Genomic DNA, 19,981 nt, shown 5'->3' with positions numbered 1-19,981 from the left:
TGCTAGCCCCCGGAGATTTTAGAATATCAAAAAGATACCTAATGTTTAGACACCCCCCCAATACCCTATGTTTGAACCAAATGGCAGGTGTTTGAACCACATGTCTTAGGCTTCAAAGATAACTTTGAGGCGGTTTTAGCGCGAAAAAATACGACACCACGCGAGTCATACGGCTACAAAAGCTAAGCAAAACAGGTCCCCCTGTTAGCTTCGTTTTCGCGCATTTACCCTACAGCATTCCCCCAGGAATAGTTATCGGACGGACCCCGTTAAAAAAGATCATCTGGTAAAAACCCTCCTCATGGATATTTCTCAAGGTTAGTTCTTGAAATAAATATTTACATATGCTATATATTAGATTTGTTTGTTCTTGGGAATTGTTTGAAAACGTTGTATGTTATAGAAATATTAAACAGGCCTTAGGGCCCGGATTCTTAACGTATAAAATGTCAATATTAGCTAAAATGATTAGAGCTTTAATATTATCTAATGTTTTTTTAGATTCTCAAACCTTCACTCAGATTCTCCGAGATATAACTGAACTCGAACCGGCCGTAGGGTCTCCGGAACAAATTGTTTACATCCCAACGCCGACCCTGAATTGTAGTAAGTAAGATTCAAGAATTCCGTAAGAATATTTATACCTTAAAAACAAAAAGTGTAGGCATCTTATATTAAAAGTTATTTTATGTGTTTACAGCTGAAATACATCCTAGAACGGGTGCCATAGGGAGTCTACACGGTTTCTGTGAAGGATATGCCTACGAGACAATTGTGCCCTACTCCCAGGATGTATTTACACACAAGCCGCAAACAGAGACTTTAAACGGCCTGTCAACTCCCCTGACCCAGGACCGTTGGACGCCCCCTATTAAACACCAACGGACAATCAGGGCCCAGATCCACAGGTCCGCTTCACCCGAACAATACTACTGGGAGGGTATTCACGAGACAGCGTTACAAGGACAAGGTATGAATCAATTATCATTTATATATATATTTTATTTTTATGCCTGAATATGTTTAAACATGGACTAATGGTGTTTTTTTTTTTTTTTACTTTCAGGCTCACAAGCTACAGACCAGGCAGATGCTATAATTAGGGTTGCCCAAAGACATGTTCCCGAGTTCTCAGAGCTTCTTCAGAACAGCCCTCTTCAAAAAAGCCGAGGTATTTAATTAATGTATTGTTAATATATAGGCTTATATCTGAAATGTATTTTACATTTTTATCAAACATATTTTAGGGTTAATAACCTATTTTTCTGTATGTATTATTTTTTAATGCAGACTCCTCGCCGGCTTATAAAGACATCCAAGAAGCTACACATCTAGATCCCGAAGAGGCGCCAAAGACCCCAGTCACCAGAACAGCGAAGCCTGATGATTTCAAAGTTTTAAATGACATTTCTGAGGTAGACGATTTGATGTTCTGTGAAGTGGCCAACCTTATTGAAGCGGCCAATTCTGGTGGGGCAACAGCCTCTTGTGAAATAGACCAAGCCGTGCTTTTCAAGGCTTTTACACAGGGTTTAAAATCACGAAAGGCTTTACTTCAACGTCGTATGGGTATTCTATTCGAACATCAATACAATCAGGATGTGTCATTCTGGCGTAGAGAGCTTCCCCGCATGTTAAACAACAGTAGGGTTAAAACAAGCAAATACCTCCGTTAAAAAACACATATGTAAAAAAAAAAAACACAAGCACACACATCCTTAAGTAGAGAAATGGCGCCCCCTATAGACCTAAGCGAGACAATTGAAACCCTCTTAGCGGAAATCCCTACAGAGCTCCAAGATATAATTAACCATATGAATGATTCTGGGCTAATTGACATAGGGGCTATAGATGAAAACCTATTATCCCAGATTCCCTCCGAACTCATTGAAATTATTACACGTATGAATGAGTCAGGGTCTGCAGATGAAAACAGGTTATCACAGATACCCGAATCAATCATATCTTTAATTACCCAGATGAACGAGAGCCCAAGGTTTAATTCTGCACCCCCTACACCTCTAAGCCATCCTTTAACACCCTTGTTCGAAGAGGAAACCCAATACGATGTTTTTGAACAGCTGAACAAATGTCTATCAAATCTGGAGCGGGAAGGTCTTGATCACAATGTACAGAACGAAAGCCCTAGGTTTAATTCTGCACCACCTACACCTCTAAGCCAGCCTTTAACACCCATGTCTGAAGAGTCTGAAACCCAATACGATGTTTTTGAACAGTTGGACAATTGTCTAGCAAATCAGGATGGGGATGGTCTTGATCGCAGTGAACATGTTTTGTATCGAAATAAATTCCACAATATTGAGGTTCGACAGTTTTTCAATTTCGCATGGGGGGGTCAGATTCGGGAATATGCTGTGTTTTACGTAATGCTTATGGACACTTTGAATGAACTGGTAGATAGAGTTAGAGCTTATAGCCAACCAAGGGATACCTTACAGTTGGAAATTTTTGGAGACAGTCTGCAGAGCCGTGTGTCGCTTATTTTAAATAGGGGTGAAGCAGATCTTGAACAATTTGTTAACCTGCTAGAACGCCTTGTTCAGTCAAATTTAAACGTGCTAGCAGATAGGACCCTCGAACTTGTAGTACAATTAGTCCGGCCACCACAAGGGGGCGGCGGGCAGAGACGTAAACTCGATAGCCTGATGCAGTCCGAAATCATAAGCAATAAAAAGGCCTACCTCATAATCGTTCACAATCATGGTAATAAGCTATGCTTTGCCATAGGTTTGGCCCACTTACTCAGCCCAGGATGTACAGAGCGCGAAGCGTTACAGAAAGCTCAAGAGCTACAAAAGGCTGTGGGTTTAGGTATACAGGAGGCTGTGGCTTTCTCAGACATAGGCAAATTTGAAAACTTTCTGAATATCAAGATTGTGGTTTTGTACCACAGCAGGGCTAATGACGCTCTCTTGAAGTTCCAAAATATACAAGAGCCACACCCTAAGACTATGTACTTTTATGTGCAAAATGAGCATTACTATGCCGTAACTAACATCACAGCATTTTTAGGCGCCCCATATGTCTGTCCAGCCTGTCATACCGGCTACACCCGCAAGGGGGGGCACTCGTGCCGTTATAACTGTTCAGTATGTCTGGATAAACATTGCCCTATGCAACCGCTAAACTTGACACCCTGTGAGGATTGTCACCGCACATGTCGTTCGGCCTACTGTTACGAAAAACACAAAACTGAAACATGGCACCCCAAGGCCTGTAAATCTGTAAGCATTTGTGACATTAACAAGAAATGTCCAAAATGTCATTGCAATTACAACCTTAAAATAGACAGCCCTAAACCCCATGTTTGTGGAATCATACATTGCCCAATCTGTAAAGGGCCCTTGAAAAGCAGAGACGCAGAAGTTGTTCAAGAAGTAACACATGAGTGTTACATTCAGCCCTTGGCTGAAGATGAACATACAGAGAAATATGTTTTTTATGATTTTGAGACAAATCAGCAATCAGGGGTTCACTTGCCTATTTTTGTATCTACCATGACTTTCACCGGTGAAAAGTGGTCGGCCGAGGGGCCCGATTGCGCCCGACTCTTTCTAAAACATTTTAGAAAGGCCCAGTACAGAAACTTCACGTTTATAGCTCACAATGCGCGAGCCTATGACTCCTATCTGCTTCTGAACCCTTTGATACAGCAAGGCGTGGCGCCCAGTGTCATTGCTCAAGGGAGTAAAATCTTATGTTTTGTTGACCACGCCTTCAAACAGAGATACATTGACAGCTTAAGCTTCTTACCCATGAGATTGGCTCAAATGCCAGAGGCCTTGGGTTTTGAAAACTCGGTCAAAGGCTATTTCCCCCACTTCTTCACATCTGAGGAGAATCTACATTATATAGGAGCTTATCCAGCCCCCGAAATGTACGGTTGTGATCAAATGTCTACCAAAGAGCGTGAGAAATTCATGACGTGGTACGAGACAGTAAGACATGGAACTTTTGATTTTCATAAAGAGATGGAATCATACTGTGACAATGACGTGGTTATACTACGTGAAGGATGCCTCAGATTCAGAGAAGAGGTAATCAAAGATGCAGGCATTGACCCCTGGAGCTGTACAACTATTGCATCCGCGTGCATGAAAACCTATCGTACACACTATCTAACTCCAGCATCTATAGCGATCCCATCGCCAGACAACTACCGACGACAATTCAAGGCCTACTCTAGTGGCTCCATTCAATGGTTGGAGTACCTAGCCCAGGATAAAAATGTTTTTATCCAACATGCTTTGAATCGGGGGGAGAAGGCTTTTGGGCCTTACCATGTAGATGGATACACACAGATTGACGGTGTTGAGACAGTGTATGAGTACAACGGTTGTTTCTTCCACGGTTGTAAATTATGCTTTGTCCCCCAGGCCATGTGTGTCCTAACCCAAAAGACTTTTGGGGAAATGTACCAAGAGTTTCAAGACAAACTGAATTCTTTAAAGGCTACATACGGGTTAAAAGTTGTGGTTTTGTGGGAACACGAATGGACAGCCCTGAAAAAGGCGGATCCTCATGTTCAGGCCTTCCTTACCCAATATGACCCTCCAGAGCCCCTGGAACCGAGACAGGCCTTGTTTGGAGGCAGGACCAATGCTTTGACATTGCGTTATGTAGCTCAACCCGACGAGACAATAGGCTATGTAGATTTTACATCCCTATATCCTCATGTAATGAGTTCCTCATGCTATCCTATAGGGCATCCTGAAATTATTCACAGCGACTTTGACGAACCCCAAAATTATTTTGGTTTAATCAAAGCGACTGTCTACCCTCCTAGGGGTCTGTTTATACCTGTGCTGCCTTACAAGGGGTCTAAAGGAAAACTTTTCTTTCCCCTTTGTCGCACATGCTGTGAAAACAACAACCAGGAAAACCCATGTGATCACTCAGATCAAGAAAGAGCCCTGACAGGTGTCTGGGTCACCGCTGAATTCTCTAAGGCTTTGGAGAAGGGGTATCGTGTGGCCAAAATCTTTGAAGTGTGGAACTTTTCCAGGAAATCAGACACACTTTTTAAAGAGTACATCAAGACCTTCTTGAGATGCAAGCAGATGGCTTCAGGCTATCCAGCATCGGTCACAGATCAAGAAAGTAAAGAGAAGTACATTCAAGACTACCATGACAGAGAAGGCATACTTCTTGACCCTGACAGAATACAGGTCAACAAAACCAAAAGAAATGTTTCGAAATTGTACTTGAACTCCCTTTGGGGGAAGTTAGCGCAGAGAAGCAATATGCTAACAACTTCGATCATTAAAGACCCGGAAGAATTTTTGGAATTTGTTTTTTCGGACCAATACGAAATTTCACATTTTTCATTCTTGAGTCAAGACATTGCCTTGGTGCAATGGCGGCGCAACCCAAAGTGGGTTCTACCCCCAGGTAATGTAAATGTGTTTCTTGCAGCATTTACCACAGCCTATGCCCGACTTGAACTGTACACCCTCATGGAACAGCTTCAGCGGCGGGTTCTTTACCACGACACAGACTCTGTGGTCTATGTAAGCAAGCCGGGGGATTGGACCCCCCCACTTAGCAACTATCTTGGGGGTTTAACTAGTGAACTCGCCGAGGGTGACCATATCACAGAATGGTCCTCATGTGGGCCCAAAAGCTATGCTTTTAGGACTAAAGACAATCACGTGGTGTTGAAAGCCAAAGGCGTGACTCAAAACTACGAAAATGCCCCGCGTGTAAACTTGGAATCAATCACGCGCTTGGTCGACGGGTTCGTAAATGACAAGAATAGTGACTTGGAGATTTTGACCTCCTACAACAAAATAGTGAGGGATAAAAAGGGGTTCCATCTAAGAAACGCCCCACTCACTAAAAGATTCAGGGTAGTCTATGACAAGAGACGGCTATTGCCTGACGGTACCACATTGCCCTTTGGCTACTGACTTATGCTACAAGCCCCAGTGTGTCTTAAAGCTTAAGATATAATGACGGCTGTCGAGGATTTTGACCCCCGTTTAAAACTGCCCTTTTCGGCCTTAATTGCAGGCCCATCAAACAGTGGTAAAACTTTTTTTGTAAAAAGTATTTTAGAGAATTCTGAACATGTGTTATCTCAAAAGCCTGACAATATTGTATGGTGTTATTCATGTTACCAACCTCTGTATGATGAATTATTGAAGACAATAAAAATCAAGTTTGTTGAAGGAATACCCGAATCTCTGTCTGATGATGAACTTCTCCCCCCACATAAATATAATCTGCTGGTTTTGGACGATATGCTATTTGCTGGTAGCGAACACCCCGAAATTGCACGAGCTTTTACCCAATATACTCATCATAGAAACCTGTCCGTGCTTTACTTGGTCCAGAATGTGTTTCACCAAGGTAAAAATAGTCGGACCATTAGCTTGAATGCCAACTACATGGTATTGTTTAAAAATCCTAGAGACAAACTGCAAATTAGCACTCTAGCTCAGCAGATGTACCCTGGACGGAAATCATACTTTATGGAGAGCTATGAGGACGCTACCAAAGAGCCATTTTCTTATTTAATCGTGGATTTAAAAGCAAATACTCCAGAACACCTTAGGCTACGTACAGGGCTGTTTCCGTGGGAGCGGCCTGCTGCATACCTTCCTAAAAAGTAAACGCTATGTCTCTGCGTTTAAAAAGAAACCTGCCCCTCTTGACAAGGCTAGTTGGGTCTACAGCTAAAGGACGGAAGGCCATCTTGGGTAGTTGTTCTTCAGATCTCATATTAGCCTTATGTGAGATTGCTTTGAATCTTCTCAAAGGACGCATTCCACTCACCCTGAACCAATTGAAAAAATTAAAGAGACAAAAGACCGCGATCAAACTCTTTGCCAATAAAAGGGCCAGTCTTCAAAAGAAAAGACATAGTATACAACAGTCTGGGGGTTTTCTTATACCTTTACTCAGTATAGCCGTGCCCTTCATCACCAGCCTTATTGCGGCCAGACGTGGGGGTTGAACACGCGGTGTGATGGCCACTAAAATGTACTTGGTGCCACAACAAGAGTTGGATAGACTTAAAAATCAAATGCAGGGTCCTGAAAATATCAGACAAACAGCTGAAAATGATTTGGATACGGCCATGAAGGATGTTTTGAACCGAAAAGGATTGAACCCCTATGATAAGATCCAAAAATACACAAACCTAATGCAAAGATATTTGACTCTGGTAAAGCAAGGGGAGAGAGAGACCAACCATTTAACACTTTCCCTACCGGACCCTTTAACAGATGTCGAACCTAACGATAGCCAGGCCCCGGTAAGGCCTGTACCGGCGATCTTACCTAGTGAAGATCCTATGTCTGGTGAAGCTCAAATGCCTTTTGAAGATAAAGTTATGCATGACCTACTGACACATGTGCCTTTACGTAACAGGAAGAATGTTAAATACATTATGAACAAGATAAAAGACTCAAAGGGGTTAGCTGCTTGGAACGATTCTGGAGAGTTTATACTTCAGGGCGCTGTTGTTAGGGGGTCCCATATGGTGGACTTACTTAAAAGTACCACGGCTGCCCACAAGGTTGCTGATGACCGAAGGCCTCCCGGCTGGCGTCAGTTTCTTAAGGCCCTGGCAATCCTGAACATTCCCCTCTCCGGTGTACCCAACCATAAGCTTCGTCAACAGATTCAAGCTTTAAAACAAAAGCCTTCAACGAGATACAGCACCCCTAAAGATGCCCCAACGACACCGTCCCCCTATGAAAGCGATGATGCTAACTCATTTACTCCCATGAACGTCTCAGGACCTTTTCCTAATCCCGATCTCTCGGCGTGGTTAGACTTTTGAAAATGACTTTTGAATGACTATGATTAAATTCAATAAAATGTTTTATTTGAAAAATAAGCAATTTAACATTTGTGGCATTCTTGAAACATATGACGTGAGCATACGCCTTGATTACGCGTTCTTAAACGACACACATTTGAACACTTTTGATATTTTCTAACAAAACAAGATACAAAGTTATCATTACTTCTTAAATCATCCTTATAAAGAAACATAACATCTTCAAAAGAAACTCCCCGGGCTCTTTGGCACAGGTAAAATACACAGTGGTGACCGCATGTAGTGGAAAGGTTATCTTGCACTTGTTTGATGCTGTAGTAGATCTTTGAACCGTTTAGGGTCAAAAAATCTTTAATAGATTTAGGGAAATGTGAAAAACCGGGGGGAAAGCCATAGGAATCAAAAAAAGTTGAGATTTTTCTTCCACCTTCCTGTTCTAATGTCATAGCTAGCCAATGTTCACCAGGCATGTGTTTAGGATGGGTATTGACAATAAACATTGCAGGCCTCTCAGGCCATATCTCAATAGGTAATTCATCACAAGCCATCACTCCACAAAATTGTTTTCCAATCAAGCGGCTCATGAGCCCTTCCAACTCTTGGGTATTCATGTCTTTGCTCAAAGGTCCTTAATAATAATCCACTAAGACCTGTCTTCGGGCATTCACTTCCAAGATTGAATCAGAGCATGCGTAAACAATCATGCTAACTGTACAGGCTAAAGGTGTACGGAAACGCATTTCCAGCCTGAGGTTACCTTGGGACACCACAGACAGATTTCCTGAGGTGTCATCATCAGGGGATAAATTGAAAGCATACAACGTGTAACCCTCTGCAAAATCATTTCTGTCAATAGGTAAAGAGAGATCTTTTAGATGCCTCCCTGTAGCCAGGAATAGATTGTAAAATTCTCGCACAGATATGTTGTTGTTAAATTGGGGTTGGAAAGCCTTAGCAGGAACCTGACGTCCGTCCTGACAGAGAGCTACATACTCTGCATTGAAGTGTTGAAAATTAAAGGGGTTTTTATCTAAACTCCCCGTATTAGAGGCGTGATCAACCAGACCTATAACCACATATCTAGGTAAAGGGCCTAGAAATAGGTTTTCTTGACTGCAGATTCTACTGCCCACAGGTATGCTAAAGGTTTTCATGGTAATTCTTTGGAGAGGGTAAAGGGCATTTCCTTTCATCAAAGCATGTGAGTGACCCAGGCGTACGGCCGGAGATACAGACACTTTTTTAATAAAAAGGGTGGCCCCCAACACTTTCAAACTAAAATCCCCGTCTTGGGGAGACATCAGGCAAAAATCATCCTTGGCCCTGGTTAATTTTAATCTTAAATCAACCGAATTTAAGAGTAACCGTTCTTGAAAGAAAATGTCAGAGTGTATAGGGCCTAGCAAATGAAACTCTCGAGATTCGGCGCAGTAGCGAGCTCGTGCCGCTAGTCCTTTGTTTGCACCGGTGGAAGGGTCTGTCGATTCCATAGAGGCTCCTGCAGTATCCTTGCTAAACAGCCCGGCGCTAAATTGTGTTTTGAGAGTGTCTTCGGAGTAGTTTAGTAAACACTCCATGATGGCTCTATATGGGTATGTGGCGCTGCTTTGACTGATTAGGCGTTCACCCAAAGTCACATCAACTTGGGAGAAAATGGTGGCCAAGGGGTAATTAATGAGACTCACTTTGGCATCGCCTGCAATATTAGACCCATCTCTTTTGGTCACTTTTAGACGTAAATGCACCAAGGTGTTGTTGAGGTCCAGATAGTTGTCACCGTGGCCTGGTATGAAAAATTCGATAGGCCCGTTATCGGTAATAGCAGAGAGAGGGGCTATCTCCACATAACTGGATCTATCTATTGAATGCTGCGTTAAAGGGGCCGTGAAAAGATCGAGTTCTGTCTTTATAGCTTCAGAGGACATTCGATGTAAAAGAGCCATGTCACTTATTCTTTTAGAAAATACTTCCTAGTATTCTTTTAGCCTGTTTTGGTTCAGACCTCCTCACTTTACCACGTCTTTGACTTACTGAGGTTCTTTTAACAGTTAACCGCCGCTTTTTAGGTGCCGGCCTGCGTCTTAAACCTGGGGGTCTCTTTTTTGGTCTTCGAGACAATATCATAAGCCCCGAGCCTTCTTGATGCTCCACATCTGGTGACGCCTTTCGGGTCATAGCATTGGCTACAACCTCACTTACTATATTTTTAGCCGCGGATTTTAAATGTGGTTTGGCTATGCTGAAGCCCCTCTTCATAAACGGTAAAACCATCCTGAAGAGGTTACGGAATATACCGCCTATCCCCGCACCATACATTGTCGGTGCTCCATGATATCCTGGTAGTCCATTACCAACTTGATCCACATAGTATGAAACATAACGGTTAGGGTCGAGCTGATGGTGCTCCATAACTCTTTTATTTGTATTATGTTTATAAATATAATACAGATATTATATATGTAGAGAGGTTTTGGTGGGTCTAAAGTGGAGTTTTACAATCGTTTTACCATAAGTAAATTCAATGTTTTCGTTCTGATCCGTTTTAAGCTCAACCAGAATGTTTTCAATATAGTTCTTGCTGACATGTACGTAGTGCGGCTTGTCATAATTGACAGTGACGATGTCCCCATCCTTTCCGTCTATATGAACTGTTCGCAGGAGGGGCACACAGCTGTCTCCGACCCTTTGATAGGTTATGATGTCGGTATACACAAATATGTTGTAAAATCCTGCATGTATATCCGCAGGGAATGGGAATAATTTATCGTTCACATACGTCCATTTATTGGGACCCATCCCCAACATGTAGGATAAATTACCGCTGGTCTTTATACCTCCGTTAGCAGGCCCTGAGATTTGTATCCTTTTATGGATTGGATTGTAGAATAGGAATATTTCCATCTTGTTCAGGGTTAGGTGTTCATTCAACTCTGAGACGATCCTGTCGACGGTTCTATAGAAAGCTTTTTTAAGCTTAATAAGTTTTGCAGGTTCCGATAACCTTTTGCAATAAAAATCACGGTCCTTAGCTTTGATATTATACCAACTATGGGGGTATGTAATCTCGCTGAGACCTACTTCCCAAGCCTCTGATAACTCTATAGGCTTTGGAAAATTGGTTGTATACTTCGAACTCTGATTATTACGATATATCTGTGCCGACGCATTACTGGGGAGAGTCAGGTAGAAGCCGCTGTGTTCCATGATGCCCAACTGTGTACACGCGACTGATGCGCTAGTTATCATGACTAGGGGTTTAAATTAATCCCCGTTGCCTCCACCACATCATGCTCCAATACCCAACTGTTGAACTTTTGAGGCCAGTTTTTCCAGCGGACCAGCAACCATTTTTTACCCTTTTCTCTCTTCTGATCTAGAATCTCCTCCACGTGAAAGACTTTGTCTTTACCCAACTGGACCTTCTGTAATTCCTTCTCATAAAAAGATCCCTCTATAAGATCCCCGTCATAATCTTTTAATTTGTAGACCGGGGGAATGCGTGGCAGACATTCGGTAACGGTAAACAACTCCGAGCTAAAGCCTTGTTCGTATTTTTTGTCGAAAACACCCCTCAACTTTGATATACGAACCAAGTCACCCACTAGGAATTTAAAAGTCATTTTTTTCTTACGGCGAAGTGGGAACAAACCATACATATTTTTAAAGACTTGAAAAGAGTTTTCCGAAGAGACGTCAGAGGGCTTCATACGTATACTCTTATGGAAGCTGTGGTTGTACCCGTTTACTAAATCCTGAACTATGTCTGTATATCTGTGGGTGTTGTGAGCTGTAAAATATCGCCACATCCGCTCTTTCAAAGTCCTATTAAAGCGTTCCACAACCGAAGCTTTCAAATCAGAGCCTGTAGCAAAATGTATTATTTTATACTTATTCATCAGCTTCTGAAATGTTTTATTGAAGAATTCTTTTACGCCATCAGTCTGCACTTTATTGGGTGCTCCTCCTGCCTTCAAGATCGAGTCAAAGGCCCGGGTTACCTCGGCCCCGCTCTTATTTTTTAAAACCCTTACAAAGGCTACTTTAGAGAAAATATCTATAACCGTTAGCATGTAGCGATTTCCATCATTTTTATCGGCAAGGGCCTGCATGTCGCATAGATCCGCCTGAAATTGGGATAAGGGATGCGTAGAAAAAACTCTATTTCTTGGAAATTGTTTTCTTACAGATTTATGGAGAGTATAGGCATCCTGCTCTGATAACCACTCACTCACTTTAGCATCGCTTAACAGGCTACCTGTTTCTTCGGCTATTGCTCTCTGTAAACGCTCTTTACCACCATAAGACCCGGGGTTAGCGGGATTATAATAAATGTTTTTCAACAGCTGTTCAGCCATCCTTCTTGCCTCTCTGAGGGACAATAACGTTAATGAGCCACTTTCAAATAACGACAACATTTCAGTTTGAGAATTTTTATTTTTTTAACACCAAGTATTACGTATACAACCAATTCAGGATTTGTTGCAAGATACAAGTCCCAGTTTTCTCAACAATCACATCATGCAACACCCTGTATATATGGTTTAGATTTACAGGTTTGTGTCGCTGAATTTTTAAAACACACACGTCGGATATATAAGTATATAAACAACAAATATGATACACGTTCACATTAAATGGGGGTTCAAACAAATAATGCAAAATCTTAGCCAAAGTTACTTCTAGCTCTTCAGACTCATCAACAATTCTTGATACCATTTGTGTCCATTGCAAACTCCCACCCGTATGTCGTACATGATTCATGATTTGTTCCATTTTCAGCAAACGCTCTACATTAGCCCAGGTATTGTGTGTCGTGTAGAACGATACATTATTCACTTTATTTTCAATAATCTGATGCATAACATTTGTAAGGTCTCTCAAAAGAAAAAATGTATTTATTCGCTCCAACATCGTAGACACATAGTTACCCATAGCTTTTACGTCTAAATAACAAAATGTCACTCGGTCTCTTGGGATTTATTGAGCCAGAAAAGCACCACATCAGCAACCACAGCTTCCCGGTATTTGTTGTCGGCCACCAGGGTGTGTCGGATTTCTTTGAGTTTCTCGTGGATGAAAATTGCCTCCTTCAGTTCATGTAGGAAGGCCTCGGTTACCCCGTAAACTCTAGGGATAGACGGCACAAGACCCATAGCCTCCAGGGCGCTGACCAGCGAGGGTATAAACCTGCGGGACCACAGTCTTTTCACCAGCTCCTCAAAATGATTGAAAAAGTAGTATCTCGGAGGGTCGTATAGGCAAGGATGACGACGCTGGCTGGGGTGATTGATCTCACAGCCGATGCATTTTTCTCTTATATAGTCGCCAATCACCAAGTCTAAAAGTGTAGCTACAGAGGCCTTGATGGTATCCACAAAAATAGTACTGACCACCCCATCAAACACATCCTCAGGCTGGGTACATGTAGGGGGTGTCGAGGGTCTTGCCAGGGGTGAGTAGAGTGTAGGGCTGTGAGGCATTGAGTCCTTAGTTTCGGGGCCCCATGACGTAGATGCGTCCACGTAGATGGTCTGGAGATCCATGGTGTATGCTGAAATGAAGAACTGGCTGCTTTTTTCTTTTTATTGTAGAACAAGGCCATTGGGTATCTGGGGGGGCGTGGTTAAAGCATCCGCTTACTTAGTTTTCTTCTGACGCTGTATCTTCTGGAGGCTCTTTTGCATCGTAATCTTTACGATTCGTATATATTATGCACTTCTTTAAATGAACAAGGCTCTGCCGCTGTTGGCTCTGTACAAAGAGATCATCCAACGCCTGCAACATTTTCAATTCCATTACATCCCAACTTTTAAAAGGAATAAGCAGACGCAGTCGGGTATCCCCAGTATGGCCCCCCTCCCTGAGGTTTTGGTTTCGGATTTCCTGGGTGCCGATATAGAACTCCACGCAGCCGCAGGGACGTCCATTCTGTCTTTGTATTTTCACCCTGTGAAATATTCGTCCTGAGGAGTCAGGGGTACCTTCCCAACGGGTCTCGTGGCCCGTGAACACACTATACCCCTTGGTGATAAGGCGCAGTTCAGGACACACAACCTTGCGAAAAACCGACCAGTCTTCAACACCATATTCCAAGCCTACAGTCTGGTCTGTATATTCTTCTCCTTCAGCTACCGTATAGAGGGTCACTCTACAGGCCACGTAATCAAACCGATACCCCCACAGCTGTCCATTAGACATCAACACTTGATCTTTCAGCGCATTTGATGGAGGTATTTGGGTTCTATAAACATTTAAAAAACGTTTTTTTGGAGCATCATATATTGCGGGTTGATACTTGGCCCGTGCTCTATGGACCAACCGAGGACCCGCTTCAGTTGTTACAGTCATCACTGCTTTGTCACCGATCCCAAATTCCATGGTTATTCTTAAGATCTTGTACAGTCTTAAACAGGAATTGTTCTGGGGCTTTATAAGGCTTCTGCAAAGCCAGCCTCTTTGAAATGTTCATTAACAACCCCCAACACTAGACATCCAGGAACAGTTTGACATGACACCTGGTCACTTACTTATCCAAAAAGCACCCCTAACCATCAGGATGTCCTGACCGGAAGCCCAAATATGGGCATGCCCCCATTCTACAAACCATTGGGGCATCAATCACTACATAGGGTCATAAATCATGATCTTTTTTTGATTTACGACATTGACAGCTTGACACTTACCCCAAAGACCCCCACCCCAGGCCAGGATGTCCTGACCGGAAGCCCAAATATGGGCATGCCTGCTACAACAGGACATAGGGTCATAAATCATTACATAGGGTCATAAATCAGGCTTGGGTCATAAATCATTACCGGTTGACCTGACAACTGGACCCTTACCCAAAGACCCCCACCTAACCATCAGGATGTCCTGACAGGCAGCCCCTTAGGTTCACATAGCGGTCACATAGGTTCACATAGGGTCATCCATCAAATTTTGACGTGTGACATCTACTTTAATCTCTCTCTGGAGCATCAGAATTTGTGGGTTCGATTACTGGCTCAAAATGACCAGAAACAAAGACCTTTCTTCTGAAACTTGTCAGTCTATTCAACGCTGTGTACTACTCCCTTCACAGAACAGCGCAAACTGGCTCTAACCAGAATAGAAAGAGGAGTGGGAGGCCCCGGTGCACAACTGAGCAAGAGGACAAGTACATTAGAGTGTCTAGTTTGAGAAACAGACTACGTATAAGTCATCAACTGGCAGCTTAATTAAATAGTACCCGCAAAACACCAGTCTCAAAGTCAACAGTGAAGAGGCGACTCCGGGATGCTGGCCTTCTAGACTGACAGCTGACTGACCAGGAGGAAAAACTTTTCCAAGTCAAACTTTCATACTTTAAGGCCCTTCACACAGTTGACTTGCCAAATAGTTCAGCATCGCCCACATTGTACAGGAAACTTCCAATGGCAAAAAATCACAAAGCAATACACAGATTTTCTATTGTTGTCAAAGCAAACCGCGCTGGGTGACATTTGCTATATATGGGTTGACTAGATATGAGTGTTTGTGTAGAAAAACAATAATGTTAAAAAGTAACTATTCGCCTCCCGAGTGGCGCAGCGGTCTAAGGCAATGCATCTCAGTGCCAGAGAAGTCACTACAATCCCTGGTTCAAATCCTGGCTGTATCACATCTGGCTGTGATTGGGAGTCCCATAGGGCAGTGCTGAATTGGCTGCTTTCAATCACTGACAAATTTAAGCTTTTGTGATTGTAACTCAATATTAGGAAGATATAGTTTCTAATATTATTTCCTGTGACTGAAAAGCACTTCTGGACATCAAATCGGAGATTACTCACCACAAATTCGACTTTCCGGAGTTGTATCCTTTGTCTGGACAACCCGAAGCAGTTCCATTAATCAAGGGAGCCCTTTCTCCAAAAAGACGCCGCCAGAGGAGAGAAAGGCGAGCTGGAATTTTAGTCAGATTAAGGAAAGGATTAAACCACCCTCCGCTTTCTAGTATATTACTTGCTAATGTACAGTCTCTGGTCAATAAACTTTGCGACCTCAGAGCATGGATTTCCTACCAGAGAGATACGAGAGACTATAACGTAATCGGTTTTACAGCGTTTTGGTTGTCGGTATAAATGCTTTATCAGACTATAATGCCTACAGGATTCTCTGTACACCATACGGACAGGGTAAAATAGATTTCTAGGAAAAACAAAGCCGGAGGAGTATGTTTTATAATGAACAACTGATGGTGTGAGTTGTACAAACCGTTAAGAGTGTCTGTTCCTCTAACCTGGAATACCTCACAATCAAATGCCGACCCCATTATCTCCTGCGAGAATTAACAGCTGTTTGTGTCACAGCTGTGTACATCGCCTCATAAGCCGACACTACGCTGGCACTCAAGGAATTACACAGGACTTTGAACAAATTGGAAAAAGCATGTCTTAAGGCTGGATTTGATGTAAGGAGACATGGACAATAACAGGTATAAACAGACCACCTATGACCTCCGCAAGAGAATCAAAGAGGCAAAAAGACAGTACAGCAACAGAGTGGAGTTGCAATTTAATAACTCAGATGCGAGATGCATGTGGCTGAGACTTCAGACAATCACGAATTATAATGGGAAAACCAACCACATCGCACACAGATACCTGACTGCCAGACAAGCTAAACACATTTTTCACCCCCTTCGAGGAAAACAATACAGAGCCGCCGACATGTGCCCCCGCTCACGAGGACTGCTGGCTCCCTGTCTCTGTAGCCAACGTGAGTAGGACCTTCAAGCATGTTAACCATCACAAGGCGGCCTGCCCAGATGGCATCCCAAGCCGCATCCTCCGCATCAACCTCTCACTATCCCAGTCTGTCGTCCCCACTTCCTTCAAGATGGCCACCATTGTTCATGTACCCAAGCAAGCCAAGGCAACTGAAATAAATGACTATCGCCCCATAGCACTCATTTCTGTCATCATGAAGTGCTTTCAAAGTCAAGGACCATATCACCTCCACCATATCCGACACCCTTGACCCACAACAATTTGCATACCGCCCCAACAGATCCACGGATGTTGCAAATGCTGTTGCACTGCACACTATCCTATCCCACCTGGACAAGGGGAATACCTAAGTCACAATGCTGTTCATTGAGTAGAGCTCAGCTTTTAACACTATAGTGCGCTTCAAGGTCATCATCACTAAGCTTGGTGCCTTAGGTCTGAACTCCTCCCTGTGCAACTGGGTCCTAGATTTCCTGACGGGCTGACCCCAGGTAGTGAGGGTAGGCAACAACACCTCCGGCATGCTGATCCTCAACACAGGGCCCCCCCATGGGTGTGTACTCAGTCCCCTTCTGTACTTCCTGTTCACACATGACTCCAACTCAAACATCAAGTTTGCTGACAACACGAAAGTGGTAGGCCTGATTACTAACAACAATGACACGGCCTACAGGGAAGAGACTAGAAACCACAGGGATATTCCAGAAAGCCGGATTAGTGATTTAGCGAGATCTGTCAAATTAGAACTTGTGCAAACTCCGAATTTGCGGCTTCAGAAAGAGAACTTGAAAGAAAACCTGATCAGACACCATAGCAACGAATGCTTTGAAGCAAACCTGCTACCTACAAGGTTAACTTGAACTTAGCCTGTCCTGGTGAATAAATACGGCACTTCGTGGCTATGGCCTGTCCCTTCTTGGAAAATCCACTTGACATCGGAGCCTGCATTGTTTGCTGTGGTTTACAAAGGGAACAAATTATTGCACCTCAAATACATCCTCTAGATCATTCAGAATAATTTAGTTTAGAACATTTTTGCTTTTACCCCCTTTTCCTCCCCAATTTTGTGATATCCACTTGGTAGTTAAAGTCTTGTCCCATCACTGCAACTCCCCTACGGACTCGGGAGCCATGCTCATTAAAAAAGAAAAATTGACCTAACTCATCTTAAACGGCACTTACGCACACACACACACACACACCTCATACTCACAAACACATGCACATACACACCGACAATCATACAATCACACACAACCAATGATGCTGTTCCATGCTATAGAGACATTGAACCACTGATCATTGAACCACTGTATCCCCGACATAGCTCATCATCATTTTTCTACTACTGTACATTTTTTTTAGTTACACTTTATAAACATCACATATTAATTTGTTTACTCTAATATATCTACTGCTGTACATATCATTCTTAGCTGATCTTGTGTAAATCATCCTGGTTTACATACAGTACATATAGATTGCATTTGATTGCTGCTACAGTGCTATTTTGGTTGTTAATCAGATTCGTCCCGCCGTTCTTGATTTCTTGTCTTTTCTTTCTCGATTTTTTCCCTTACATTTTAATTGTTTGACATTTTACATTGTTAGGAGCTAGTTACATAAGCATTTGGCTTCACACACTATTTATTTGATATACAGTACCAGTCAAATGTTTGGACACACCTACTCATTCAAGGGTTTTTCTTTATTTTTACTATATATTTTAGATTCTTCAAAGTAGCCACCCTTTGCCTTCATGACAGATTTGCATACTCTTGGCATTCTCTCAACCATCTTCATGTGGTAGTCACCTGGAATGTATTTCAATTCACAGGTGTGCCTTGTTAAATGTTCATTTGGATAGGGTCAAAAGGTCTCCAGGACATCTATAGCACCCGGTGTCAAAGGAAGGTCAAATAAGGACCTCAGCCACCCGAGCCACGGACTGTTCACTTGGTTACCGTCCGACAGACAGAGACAGTGCAGGTGCATCAGAGCTAAGACCAAGATACTAAAAAACAGCTTCTATTAACAGACCATCAGACTGTTGAACAGCCATCACTAGCCATCTACCAGGTGATGCACACTCACACACACAAAACACAAACAGAAGGTATCACAAACACCAGTGGAAGCTCCTCAGAGGAGGAAGGGCAGGATCATCCCCAGTGAATTTCGTAAAACATTAAAAAAGCTATTATTTTTAGATAAAACTATACTAAATATGTACTTGTCACCAAACAATTGATAAAAAAATACACTGTTTTGCAGTGAAGGTCCACATCCTCAGAAATCGGCAATTAACTACACCTCAGATTGCAGCCCAAATAAATGCTTCAGAGAGTTCAAGTAAAAGACACTTCTCAATATCAACTGTTCAGAGGAGACTGCATGATTCAGGCCTTCATGGTTGAATTGCTGCAAAGAAACCACTACTAAAGGACACCAATAAAAAGAAGAGAGTTGCTTGGGCCAAGAAACAGGAGCAATGGACATTAGACTGGTGGAAATCTGTCCTTCGGTCTGATAAGCCCAAATTGGAGATTTTTGGTTCCAACCGCTGTGTCTTTGTGAGACGCGGAGTAGGTGAACGGATGATCTCCGCATGTGTGGTTCCCACCGTGAAGCATGGAGGAGGAGGTGCGATGGTGTGGGGGTGCTTTGTTGGTGACACTGTCTGTGATTTATTTAGAATTCAAGGCACACTTAAGCAACATGGCTGCCACATCATTCCGCAGCGATACGCCATCTGGTTTGCGCTTAGTGGGACTAACATTTTGTTTTTCAACAGGACAATGACCCAAAACACACATCCAGGCTGTGTAAGGGCAATTTGAACAAGAAGGAGAGTGATGGTGCTGCATCAAATGACATGTCCTCCACGATCACCCGACCTCAACCCAATTGAGATGGTTTGGGATGAATTTGACCACAGAGTGAAGATAAAGTATCCAACAAGTGCTCAGCATATGTGGGAACTCCTTCAAGACTGCTGGAAAATAATTCCTCATGAAGCTGGTTGAGAGAATACCAAGAGTGTGCAAAGCTGTCATCAAGGAAAAGGGTGGCTTCTTTGAATAATCTAAAATAGAAAATAGAAGGAAAAACCCTTGAATGACTAGGTGTGTTAAAATGTTTGGCTAGTGGTGTATATATACATATATCCACTTAACACTGGTTAACATAAGTCATTTTAACCTTTCGATTTACTTCTGTTGAGTTGTGTATTTATTTAAATATATACTGCGTATTATTATAAATACTGAACACACTGGATACATATATAATAGCATATATCTGAGGACTAATACAGCACTGGTCATAGTCAAACCATAATGGGTTAAATAGTGAGCTACTGTACTCATAATAACTCCCCAAAATTTGTTGTAAATCTTCAGATTATTTAATGGATTCCCCTATA

At 42.7% G+C, this 19,981-nt stretch overlaps 1 protein-coding gene across 1 annotated transcript; it reads left to right on the top strand.

The window, feature by feature from the left end:
- The first annotated feature begins 313 nt into the window (after positions 1-313).
- On the top strand, positions 314-2,211 carry LOC120054529. Its single transcript, XM_039001969.1, has 4 exons — positions 314-606; positions 701-970; positions 1,067-1,171; positions 1,291-2,211. The coding sequence occupies exons 1-4, from the start codon at positions 345-347 to the stop codon at positions 1,674-1,676; spliced, it is 1,023 nt and encodes a 340-aa protein (XP_038857897.1). The 5' UTR covers positions 314-344; the 3' UTR covers positions 1,677-2,211.
- The last annotated feature ends 17,770 nt before the right edge of the window (positions 2,212-19,981 follow it).

The sequence above is a fragment of the Salvelinus namaycush genome, chromosome 10, assembly GCF_016432855.1.
Source record: "Salvelinus namaycush isolate Seneca chromosome 10, SaNama_1.0, whole genome shotgun sequence".
In the NCBI taxonomy this organism is placed as follows: domain Eukaryota; kingdom Metazoa; phylum Chordata; class Actinopteri; order Salmoniformes; family Salmonidae; genus Salvelinus; species Salvelinus namaycush.
The sequence above is the reverse complement of the archived record's forward strand: the minus strand, read 5'-3'. Positions and strand labels throughout refer to the sequence as shown.